This window comes from Citrus clementina, unplaced genomic scaffold (genome assembly GCF_000493195.1).
Source record: "Citrus clementina cultivar Clemenules unplaced genomic scaffold, Citrus_clementina_v1.0 scaffold_4, whole genome shotgun sequence".
NCBI lineage: Eukaryota > Viridiplantae > Streptophyta > Magnoliopsida > Sapindales > Rutaceae > Citrus > Citrus x clementina.
Window position 1 is genome coordinate 7,879,899 of NW_006262274.1, and position 12,246 is coordinate 7,892,144.

The 12,246-nt window shown below is 34.4% G+C and overlaps 1 protein-coding gene across 1 annotated transcript; it reads left to right on the plus strand.

Annotated features, from left to right (window-relative positions):
* Positions 1 to 5,412: 5,412 nt before the first annotated feature.
* Positions 5,413 to 11,686, plus strand: LOC18044513 (glycosyltransferase family protein 64 protein C5). The gene is made up of 4 exons (XM_006436524.2): positions 5,413 to 6,295; positions 6,514 to 6,636; positions 9,176 to 9,343; positions 9,666 to 11,686. Exons 1-4 carry the CDS (start codon positions 5,825 to 5,827, stop codon positions 11,346 to 11,348), a joined length of 2,445 nt encoding a protein of 814 aa, XP_006436587.1. The 5' UTR covers positions 5,413 to 5,824; the 3' UTR covers positions 11,349 to 11,686.
* Positions 11,687 to 12,246: the final 560 nt, after the last annotated feature.

The window sequence follows — 12,246 nt, forward strand, 5'->3', positions numbered from 1 at the left end:
CAATTAATACCTTTTAACGTTATAATTATCGTTAAAAAAAGATACGCATTGCATGTGAAATTGAAATGATTGCACAAGCCCACGACAAATTATGGCATGCAAGTATTACCTTGTACTTTTGAACATAAAAAATTATGTGCAAAATCAAGACTTTTATTTTAGTTAATCAAATCAAATCAAATCTTCAGTGCTTTCTTTAATTTGTTGACAACTCAAATTTAACATAATGACACCCTTGCAAACACTATTTTATTGAATAATCGAATAAATTATAGGGTCCAACTATGTTGCAACAGTGGTACGGTATCACTATTACTTTCAGCCATTGAATCTAGTTAATATAATTATACAATTATGCAACATAGTTTTGCCCTAAATTATGATTAGGTACATATTTACGAACCTGTCATTATGTTTGGATGGCGTTTTATAATTAACAATATTATTTTGAAAAAAGGAAAAGCACTTATAAAGTTTATGAAAAAAAAAAGTACAAGTTTTCTCCTTCTTTGGTGTAGCGATTGTTCTACGAAGATTCTCGAAAATACAAATTTATTTTTTGGTTCAATTATGTTGACAAAATACATATAATGCTCCGGTGCTAACGTTTGTACAAATTTTGTGTGGTCGTAATTCTTTTTTGGCGCTGCAAAATATTTTATAATACTATAAAAATGTGCGTCTGCATGAAATTTTCAACAAACATCTGCACTTGAGTATATAATTTGTTCTCTAAAACCTTTCATATCTGGCAAACTTTGCACAATCTCGAAGACTCGTAATTTACAAATTAAATTGTTTAAAAATCAACTTTGGACCACAGAATTTATATGTAAATGCATGCCTTAATTAGTCTAGTTAATTAGTTTCGAATACTAATTAAAGGCATGCGATAGCGACTTCACCTGAGCCAGCTACTTTCCTCATCGTCGGCTTTAAACTTAATTAAAAAATTTCAGAGGAAAAAGGAAAAAAAAAAAAAAAAAAGGTGTTTGATATGGGGATACTTTTCTCAAGATTTTATTTGAGAAATTTTTAAAGAAAAATTTTACAAGAATTTCTTCAAAAGAAAAATAATGTTATTAAATGGATCCACATGATGCCAGTTTGCTTTCCACCAGAGACAGGGTGTAATTGATGAACAGAGCTAGCCCCACTATGGGTCGGTGTCATCCATAATTTCTACGGCCATCAATAAAGTATATGATATACATGCAGACTTGATTTGGTGCATGATTATCCGCGCGTCATACTTTCATATTATATGTTTTTATTTAAGATTTTGGATTTGATGATGTAATGATATTATATTATTAAATCTAATAATTTAATAATTTTTTTGAGTTTTAATAAAATTTAAGATCTTAAACCAAACCAGCACTTTATATATAAGAATATAATTTAGGATTTCGAATTTGTTAGAGTATGAGAAAGTTATTAAACTACATGGTCCAATCATTTTTATGAACTTTAATAAAATCCAAAATCTTAAATCAAATCAACACTATATATACATGCGTGTTTATGTGTGTGTACATAAATTAAGAACAAACTAAAAGATTAAAAAAAAACACACACAAATTCTAATGTAGTGTACATTATCTTATAGTGTATTGATTTTTTTTTAATTTATTCTTAATTTTAATATATAAATATACACACACACACAGAATGGCAGACCTTACTTTAGGCAAGTGGGGGCAACTACTGCAGTTTGATAAAAAAAATCCTCTAAATTGCATCCATTATTTAAATCTTTGCCTTCATAAACCTAAATAAGAGTTGAAAATTTGATTCTATGAACTTAATTGAAATGCTTTATGAATTGAAGTTGTGACTACTTAAATTAAATTCATTATTAAATTACTCGTTATGAACTAAATTTCTGGCTTCGTCCTTTATCTATACACACACATGCATATACATACACCAAAAAAAAAAAAAAAAAAAAAGTTACGAACATTTGTAATAGCACTTTAGCTTTTATGTCTAAAATGCAGCAGGCTCACATAGACTTTATTTGATCGAGCCAACCTATAATTTTGTGTGTCATGATGTGCCAGTATGATTTAGTTCACAAATCCCACCAACGACGATCCGACAAATTTAAAATTTTTTTGGACCACTCTAAAATAATTTACCGATTGGACGAACTACATACTCACAAACCTTGCAAGATTTTTATTACTTTACAGTACCAATAATGGATGGCGAACTGATGCATTGTGACGTCAAGTAAACCCTAGAAATCGTAAAGAGACAAACGAACAAGCAAAATGGAAGCACTTTTCAGAAGAATCACGTCGTAAATGGACTGCTCTTGATATTGTGAATTTGAAAGTTCACAGTTGTTTGGTAAAATTGTTGTCTTGCTCAAAGAGTGGGTTCTCTTTTGCAGCAGCCATACGTTTAATTATTGTCATGTCTCTCTGGAATCATTCATTTCTAGCTTGGACAAAAAGAAAAGAACAAAAAGATAAATGTTGTCAAATTTGAGGGCCGTCAATTAAATATCCTGATTTCTTTCTAGAAGAGTCGAGAGAGTTCTTCATTACTATTATTATTATTATCGTTTCAAATTTTCCTTCCTTTTGCTTAACGTGCATGTCTAGCACAAAATTGTCATTGGTCAAATATTTTCATCGTTTAAGAAAACGAAAAAAAATGAATGAATAAATAAATAAGTAAGTAAAAATAAATAAATAGATAAAGCAAAGCAGCCATTGATTCAAAAGTCACAAGCACACCTTGTTTGAAAAATGTAATAACATAATAAAATAAAAATGAGAGAGAGAATAAATTTTATAAGTATTAGGTGGTCACATGGGTTTGTTTGATTTGTGGGTTGCATTTAAATGCATTTTCTACAAGTAGAAATAAAATAATACATCGTGATCTTAACATCTTTTTTTCTTCTTTTTTTTTTCCTTTAATGATGATCATAACACGTTCTAAAATATTTTGAATGTGGTTTTTATTTGAAAATATTAATTTGTTTGATATTTTCCAAGAACAATTATATAATTGTTGCCGTTACTATACTTTTCTATTTTTTGAAGTAAACTCATCTCAAAGGATAAAAAAAGAAGGTACCGATTAATTCAACTAATGAGTTATTAGTATTTTTTTTTTCATTATCAGTAATATTACAAATTTTATTAAAAAGATCACATCATTTAAAATACAAATTAATTTTACAAGTCTAGAAATTACTCAAACTTATATTATGATATATAAAATTTACAACAAATTTCGCATCTTAAATTATAAGGAATGCATTAGTTAAACTCCCAATTTAATCCTCATTCATTAATTATATGAATCTGATGACACTCAAACGGTATTTCTATAGCCAATTTGGATTAAATAATGGATACTTGAGCCCCAACATTGCTTCTTCTGGTGTCCTTTGTGCATCAAATTTGAATAAAAAAATAATGTTAAATTCTGTCAAAGAATAGTTTAAATTCAAAGTTTTAAACGGTCTAAAAGTTGAATTAGGCAATTGGGAGCTACTCCAATTGCAACCTACAAAAGAAATCATCCTTCCTCACATCAAACTTTCAAACTTTATTTTTTTTCATTTTTCTATCTTTATTTTATTATTGTATTCAGCTTTTGTTAGCCATTTTGAAACCCATGTGATGGAGATTCTCTAGCTCACACCTTCCTTAGAGAGAAAACAAAAAGGAAAAAAAGAAAAAGAAAACTTGTTCTAGACTTTCATCATGTTCAATAAAGTATAAAAAAGAAAATGAGACTTACCTTTAGACAGAGAAGGTACCAACTACACTACACCAAAAAAAAAAATTGATTAATGCCTGGATGTCATAGATTAAGATATCAATCCTTATCATGTGTCATATTACCACACATTTGTTCATTTTTTAAAAGAATGGATATGAATTGAATGAGTGATTTATAGGGTGAAGACTGAAGAACCACCAAAAAGTCAAACATTTAATCTAGGTCCCTATTACTCAAATTCTTTTTACAATTTACTTAGTCTTTTTACAATTCATTTCCATGTATTAGTAATATATCAACATGGCCAATTTGCTGATCTGTTTATGATTTGTCATTAGTCATACAATGATTTACATTAGCATATAAATATTCATTTCAAAATATTGTAACATAATCCAAATTGGATGGTTCACAATCATAATCTCAATGGTATGAAGACTTAGTTGACCGAATGTGAGTGCTTGATGTCATTGTTAATAATTTCTCTCAAAGAAATTTCAAAATGCATCTTCTAGGCTCTTAGCCACCAAGGCCTTAGTGACTGCTGAATGGATTGATGATAGTGGACTTTGGACATTTTGAATTTTAAGTCTTGTCACAGAAACAACCACACTTTTTAAAACCCTAGGTGATAGAATTGATGCAATTGGGAAAATGGATGATCTTCTAGAAACAGTGTCTTCGTTGAGCTAATTGCTTCCAATTTTAGGTGCTTATCCACTACCAAATATACATTTTAATTCATAAAGCCTTTTATCCAATAACCCAAATATAAATTAAAAAAAAAAAACCCATCCGTTAAAAGGACCCCACCAATTATAGCTCTTATTTATATTATTATTTTCATTTTTTTCCCAAAAAATATTATACATTAAATTGGTCCCATTAAGATAAGTCTGAAAAATACTTTTGATATATCATATCTATCATTAAACACATGCGGCCCCATCAACTCCATGACCCTTTTAGGTCTAATTCTTCAATTTTCTTCTAATCTTTCACCTTTTAAGTTTAAAATTACATCATAGAATCATGCTTATGAGATGCTTAAAATTAAAAATTTGTCTAACACATTATTCTTTTATATAAACGCTTCTAAAATTTTTGAAATAAAACATTCTTAAGAGTAAGTTTATTCATTAGTTGAGTGATGGACACTATTAACACCGTCTTATATATTAAATTAAGAGTTTGAATTCTTCCATGCATATTATGAAATTAATTAAATACTAACTGATATAAATTGAGATATTCAAACTGATTTTAGAGGAATTTCTAGTAGTCTTTTACCATATTTTTAAGAAATTCGAACAAATTTAGAATGAGTTCACTATATTTTTCAGTTATTCAAACTAACTTAGGAGGTTGTGTTATGCCTTTCGATTGAAAATACTGGTAGGATAAAGTATAATTAAAAATAATATATTCTTAAAAAGAATTAGAAAAGATAACCATTGAAAATGGAGAGAAAATTTTCCAAAAGTCTCCGCTGACGTCATTAACTAGGCTCAATAGCACTCCTCCACGTGTAGACAGTCAAAGTGGACTAGATCGAACTTGGCGGCCATGTAACGCGAGTAAAAATCAAACACGCTATTCACGCGCGTAACATCACCTTCCCCGTGGAATCCAAATCTCGATTTAAAACATAATTAAATAATTAAAAAAAAATGGAAAATAAGAGAAAAGAAAAGGATCTTTCGGTTCACAATTTTCTCAAGAGAAAATTTCCAGGCTCTCTCCAAATCAAAATCAAAATCAAAATTACAAGAACAAAGAAACCGTGTGAATGCGAATATAAATACAAGGCAAAAGGCAAAAAGCCAGGAGGCAATTACAAAGCCTGAGAAACAAAGTGGGGCAGAGAGAGAGAGAGAGGGTTGCCGTAAATATAAATTTTCGAAAGTGAAAACGTTTTTCTCGTCAACTTTCACGCCGTCGACGAGAAAAACAAAAACAAGAAAACAAACGAGAAAAGAAACAAAGGAAACGGACTTGAGGCAAAAACAAAGACGACCCCAGATTACAAAAAAGCTTGTAAAGTCGAACAAATGCCGGTCAAGTTGAGATCTTGAATATGGGTTCAGGTCAACTTAACGGCAACGTCAACGGTAACGGTAACGGTAACGGTGGAGGAGGAGGAGGAGGAGGGGATGGTGTGACGACGACGAGCGGCAGCAGCAGTAACAGCAACAGCAGCTGTTATAATAACAGCTGGTTGTGTAAATGGCGTTGGCCGCAGCAACAGCAGCAACATGTTGCCAAGAATAATAATAATAATAATAATAATAATAGTTTAAAGGGCGGCGGTGGCGCCAGCTTCGGTGGTCGGAGGCTCGTGTTGTCGTCGTCGGGTTATTTTTTTGTTGTTTGGTGTTTTGTTGTGTACGTATTTGTTGGGTTCTTGTACGGATGGCTTGCTTTGAAGAAACCTTATACGGTTGCTGCTGGCTTGTCTTCTTTCGGTTGTCAAGAAGACAGTGAAGGTTCTTGGTCTATTGGTGTCTTCTTTGGCAACTCTCCTTTCTCCCTTAAGCCTATTGAAACTGTAAGCTGAGCTTCTTCACCATTTCAATTGTCTAGTAATTTTTTTTTTTTTTGGGGGTTAATTGTGACCACATGGGTATTTTATTTTTCTGTTATTTTCTTGGTCAAAATGTGCTGAAGATTGAACTTTTTGGGGTTTTAGTTATATGGATAAGTTTTTGGTTGTTTGAATTTTGGTGGTTTAGTTTGTGACGATGAGTGGGCTTGGATTTGGTGCAGGCGAATGTATGGAGGGATGACAGTGCAGCGTGGCCAGTGGCTAATCCAATTATGACATGTGCTTCAGTTTCTTCTGCTGGGTTTCCTAGCAATTTTGTTGCTGATCCTTTCTTCTATCTTCAGGTATTATTTTATTAGACTTTTTAATTTTCTTTTTAATGTTGTTAAAAGTATATAATTTTGTTCTGCATACATATAGTTAACTTGACCAAAGTTTGTAAGTGGTTATGGCTTAATGAACAGTAGACTATACAATGAGGGAATCAATAACTTCACTTTTGTGTATTTTAATCTTTCATCACTGTCTCCTAGTGTAATAGTTAATTCTCGTTGGATTGCCACTTTTGCTACTTTTTTTGCAGAGGCAAGGTATTTTTTGAATAAATAATTTCTGCAGTGGGATTATGCTTAATTTATGAAATAGAAATTGCACTCCCGAACAGAGGGAATCAGGAGCAACCACCAAGTTCTGAACAAAGGGATATAAGTTTAGTCACCTGTGAGATGATTTCCTCGTGATTGAGGCCCTAGCGTAGTATATGACTGTGTTTTTATGAGTATGAACTTGTTTGATAATTCTCCTATAAGTGTTCCCATCTTTCAAAAATGATAAAAACATGATTGGACGCCATTTGTGCTTGCATCAGCAAGCACTACGAGCCAGTTGGTTGCTAGTTGAGAAGCAGTAACTGTAGGGAGTGACTTTAAGATGTGAAAGTATCAACTGAAGGGAATAATCTGCACTTTGGATAAGAATGTGCATTCCTTTGTTAGATGTCCTTGCTTAATCAGGAGTTGGTAGACAGTAGTGAGAAGGTGCTAGGTAAAGTGATAAAATGCTCTCTGCTTGCAAAGAATCTTGTCTAGACCAAAAAAAGATGTCTTTAGTTTCTCATTTGTTGCCTTGTTAATGTGTGATGAATGGGTGCTTCCTTTTATGCACCTATTATTTTCATTTACTTATTTTTGACTTTTTGACTATGCTTTATATTTCTTTTGGGACTTTTAGGTATCATGTGTTGCTTAAGTTCATTTGAATTTTCACCGGTGCATCAAAATAATAGGAAAACGGCATTTCATGCTTGTTAGTGCTTTGATTGATTGCAAGGTGTTGAGGCTTTAGTAAAATAATGGCTATAACATAGAATAGCCCTTCCCATATTTAAGATAGGGTTGGAAACCCTTATAGTCAAGTTATTATTTAAATCCACCTAAAAAATGGATCCTCAGTATTAGCAGAGCCTGCTTCTTTCTGTAGCTGAGCTTACTGCAATTCATTATATTAGTAGGTGGTTGCACCCATGTGGTTGGCTGTAGACAGTATTTCCCATCTCAATGGATTGAATTAAGGCTCATGTTCCCTGCGGCTATCTTGTTTGACTTCTCCCTGATGAAGATGGTATTCACTAATATGACTACCAAAGGCCCCTGCTTTCTCAGGTTTCTTGGATGCTAAATTCCAATGAGTTTGAGAATTGAATTTTCTTAGTTACTTGGATTGTGTAAGAATAGTTACTTGGGACCAAATAAACTGTGAATTGTGTCATTGCGCACATCTAAGGACTGGAGCCAGGTTAGTTCCGCCAAGCCTTACTATGTATTTATCCTCATACATAATACATTTGGTGGGACTTCCGGAATCTAAATCCCTATCAAGTGTTCCCTCTTTTCCCCCTGAAAGGTGGATACAGGGTCCTCTTTCTTGAGCTCTCTCCTTATCAATCTTTCTCTTTTTTAATGCCATTTCCAAAGCTCTTATAGTGGTTGCAACTTTATTTATTTATTTTTTTAAACCAAAAAAAAAAAAAGAAGAGAAAAACCTAACCAGGATAAGCTCATATGCTAGTGGTCTAATAACATTCCAATTGTTGGGGACGAAAATGGTATGAGGTACTTTACCAACAGAGATTGTGGTTGTGGATATCAATTGCAGTGACGCCGTATGGGTCTTACAATAGATAATAATGATTTAAGGCAATGGTCATTCTGAAATATTAATTTTAGAGGACCAGATGTTCTTTTCTGTAGTATAGAGTGTTGTGAGGTTCTTCCACTATGTCTCCTAGTTTTGGCCTTTTTAGACATGTTCATAGTCTAGAGGAATAATAGCTAGGGGTTCTTGATATTAGTTGCGCACATTGACTTAGATCCTTTTGGTGTTTCTCATGTTAATAGTACCACGGTGGCTAGATGCTCCCTGGAATTTCCATTATTGTTATGTTTAAAGGATACGGGGATCAGTTTTGCAGTAAGCACATAGAAATTGGTTAGAACCAAGTGATTAATTAAAACATTGATACATTTTGAGTGATGTGTCCTTTTATTTAATTGCATTGCTTTTGACGTGAAGGAGATAGACGGCTAAGATAGACGGCTAAGATAGACGGTTGACTGTCCTTATCAAGAATTAATGGTATATCTGAATTTTATTTCTCCGGAGACGGTATGTTCGCAGTTGTTTGAACTAAATATACACATAGGAACACACAAGTAAAGAAAGAATGGACTTTTGTATTTTACCGTGCATGTGTATGGCTGGGTATTCCATTGCAGATAAACTTGGGAGATCGTTTTTATTTTTTGTGGTTAAAACCTCCGAAGGTACTTAATTTTCATCTGTGAAACTAATGCTTATTTCACTTTTACATTGGGTAAAATGCAGGGAAATGATCTTTACCTATTCTATGAAACCAAGAATTCAATCACAATGCAGGGGGATATTGGGGTTGCAAAAAGTGTTGATAAGGGAGCAACATGGCAGCAATTGGGCATAGCGCTGGATGAGGACTGGCATCTCTCTTTTCCATATGTTTTCGACTACCATGGCCAAGTAAGAAATCATCTTTCTATTCAATAATCTGTTCTTGTCTCTTCTGCATCCTTAACCAACTTACACCATTTTGCTCTGGCTATAACCTGACCAGAGAAATACATACTTGCAGCATGAACCTGGCATTATGAGGAAGTATGATTTTGAACAATCTTTCAATATCTATAGGATGGACCATAAATTCAGAGATATAAAATGCTTTCCAAACAAAATAGATGCTGCATTTATGAATTTCTGATTTTGAGCCTGTTAATTTTCTAAACTGGGCCATCTGGTTCTGGTCCCTGCAGTGCTCATTTGTTGCATTTGTTTTTCTTAACAGATATACATGATGCCTGAGAGCAGAGCGAAAGGGGAAGTTCGTCTTTATAGAGCAGTTAACTTTCCTTTGGAATGGAAACTGGAGAAGATTATTATGAAAAAGCCTCTTGTTGACCCCTTTATGATTAATCATGATGGACAATACTGGCTTTTTGGTTCCGATCACAGCGGCTTTGGAACCACACAGAATGGACAGCTAGAAATTTGGTATAGTAGCTCACCTTTTGGTCCATGGAAGCCACACAAAAAGAACCCTATTTACAATGGTGACAAAAGCTTGGGTGCTCGAAATGGAGGTCGGCCATTTGTATATGATGGAAATCTCTACCGCGTAGGTCAAGACTGTGCTGAATCATATGGGCGACGTGTGCGTACCTTCAAGGTAGAAATTCTTACCAAGAATGAGTATAAAGAACTTGAGGTTCCCTTTGTTTTTGAGGCCTCCAATAAGGGAAGAAATGCTTGGAATGGTGCTCGATACCATCACCTTGATGCGCAACAGCTAAGTTCTGGTGAGTGGATAGCGGTTATGGATGGGGATCGGGCGCTTTCAGGAGATTCAGTCCAGAGGTATATTCTTGGCTGCGCTTCTGTTGCAGCTGTTGGTATACTTGTTGTTTTATTAGGTCTGCTACTCGGTGCTGTGAAGTGCATCATACCCCTTAATTGGTGCGCTCAGTACTCAGGGAAGAGAAGTGATAGTTTGCTGACCTGGGAAAGGGAAAGTATGCTATGTTCAAAGGTCAGACGGTTTTGTAGCCGCTTAAATAGATCAGCTTCATATCTCCAAGGCAAGATAAAACCCAATACCAGCATTGGAAGATTGGTTCTGGCTGTGATATTTGTAGCTGGGGTTGCACTAACGTGCACGGGGGTTAAGTTTATCTATGGAGGCAATGGGGCAGATGAAGCTTACATGTGGAAAGGTCACTACTCTCAGTTCACAATGTTAACTATGACATTCGATGCTCGCCTCTGGAATTTGAAAATGTATGTGAAGCATTACTCCAGGTGTTCTTCAGTGAAAGAGATTGTTGTTGTGTGGAATAAAGGGGAGCCTCCGAAGTTGAGTGATCTAGATTCAGCAGTTCCTGTGAGGATTAGAGTGGAGAAACAAAACTCACTGAACAATCGCTTTAAGCTGGATCCATTAATAAAGACTCGTGGAGTTCTTGAGCTTGACGATGATATTATGATGACTTGTGATGATATTGAACGGGGTTTTCAGGTATGGCGTCAACATCCAGATAGGATAGTCGGGTTCTACCCTCGTCTAGTCAATGGAAGCCCATTAAGGTATAGGGGTGAGAAATATGCCAGAAGACATAAAGGCTACAACATGATTCTTACTGGGGCAGCTTTTGTTGATAGTCAAATTGCTTTTAATAGATATTGGTCAGAGCAAGCCAAGGCAGGGAGGGAATTTGTTGACAAGTTTTTTAACTGCGAGGATGTGCTTCTGAATTATCTGTATGCAAATGCAAGTGCATCGAAGACTGTTGAATATGTGAGACCAGCCTGGGCTATAGATACATCAAAATTCTCTGGCGTAGCTATCAGCAGAAACACACAGGTGCACTACCATAAACGAAGCGAATGCCTGAGAAAATTTGCGGAGATGTATGGAAGTTTCGCTGGCCGAAAATGGGAATTCGGTGGAAGGAAGGACGGTTGGGATTTATAGCGAAGAAACGGAGTCTGAACCGAAGGTTACTTTCTCTCATCCTCGGTAAATTCTTGTTACTATAGTTGTCCTCCCCCTTGTTTATTGTGTTTGGGGGACTTTTGGTTACCAGTACTTTTGATGAGTAAGATGTATATTATTTCTCAGATTTCTTTCTTCCTTAGCTTTTTGTTTGTCTGAAAAGGGATAAAAACAAATGTAGGTTCTGTCTCTTTGTTGTCTTTTCTTGTTATCCCATATTTAACCAAGTAAATGGGAAGAAAATTTTATTGAAATCATTTTCAGAAGCAAGTTGTATTTGAATTGATAGTGAAAATTGCTACAGAAATCACCTCTCATCTCACGCTTGTCCTTTCGTCCATTTTATTTTTTCAAATGAATTGGTCCTGAGTTACAGTCTATGTATGTTACAATATGTCCAGAGATTTACTAAGATCAATTTGGAATTATCTTCTCACTAATATTACAGAAGAAACTTAACTCCATGCAGTAAGAATTTTAGTCTCTATGGAGACTGGAACTGGTGCCACCACTCCAGTACCCTTTGCCTCGGTGTTACTTGTCCTTCGAAATTGAAGTAGCACTGAGACCAGCTGTTATTGCTTGTACTTTTCAATAAAGATAGGGGAGGAGGGCACATAAATGATTCCATCTTGTTCTCGTCCCTACAAAATGGTGTGACTGAGTTTCATGCTGATGTTTCTTCTCAAGTCTCAACGTGCATGTATGAGCATTATCCACTGGATGGTATCTTCTTCATTATTATTTGTTGAAATTATAAATGTTATTTTACTTCAAATATTTTAGATTATCCACCTTTTCATCTTTTTATTTTTTGGACCCCATTTGAACTGAGATTCGAGTGGATGTTATGATGCCATCAAGGAGATGAAAAATG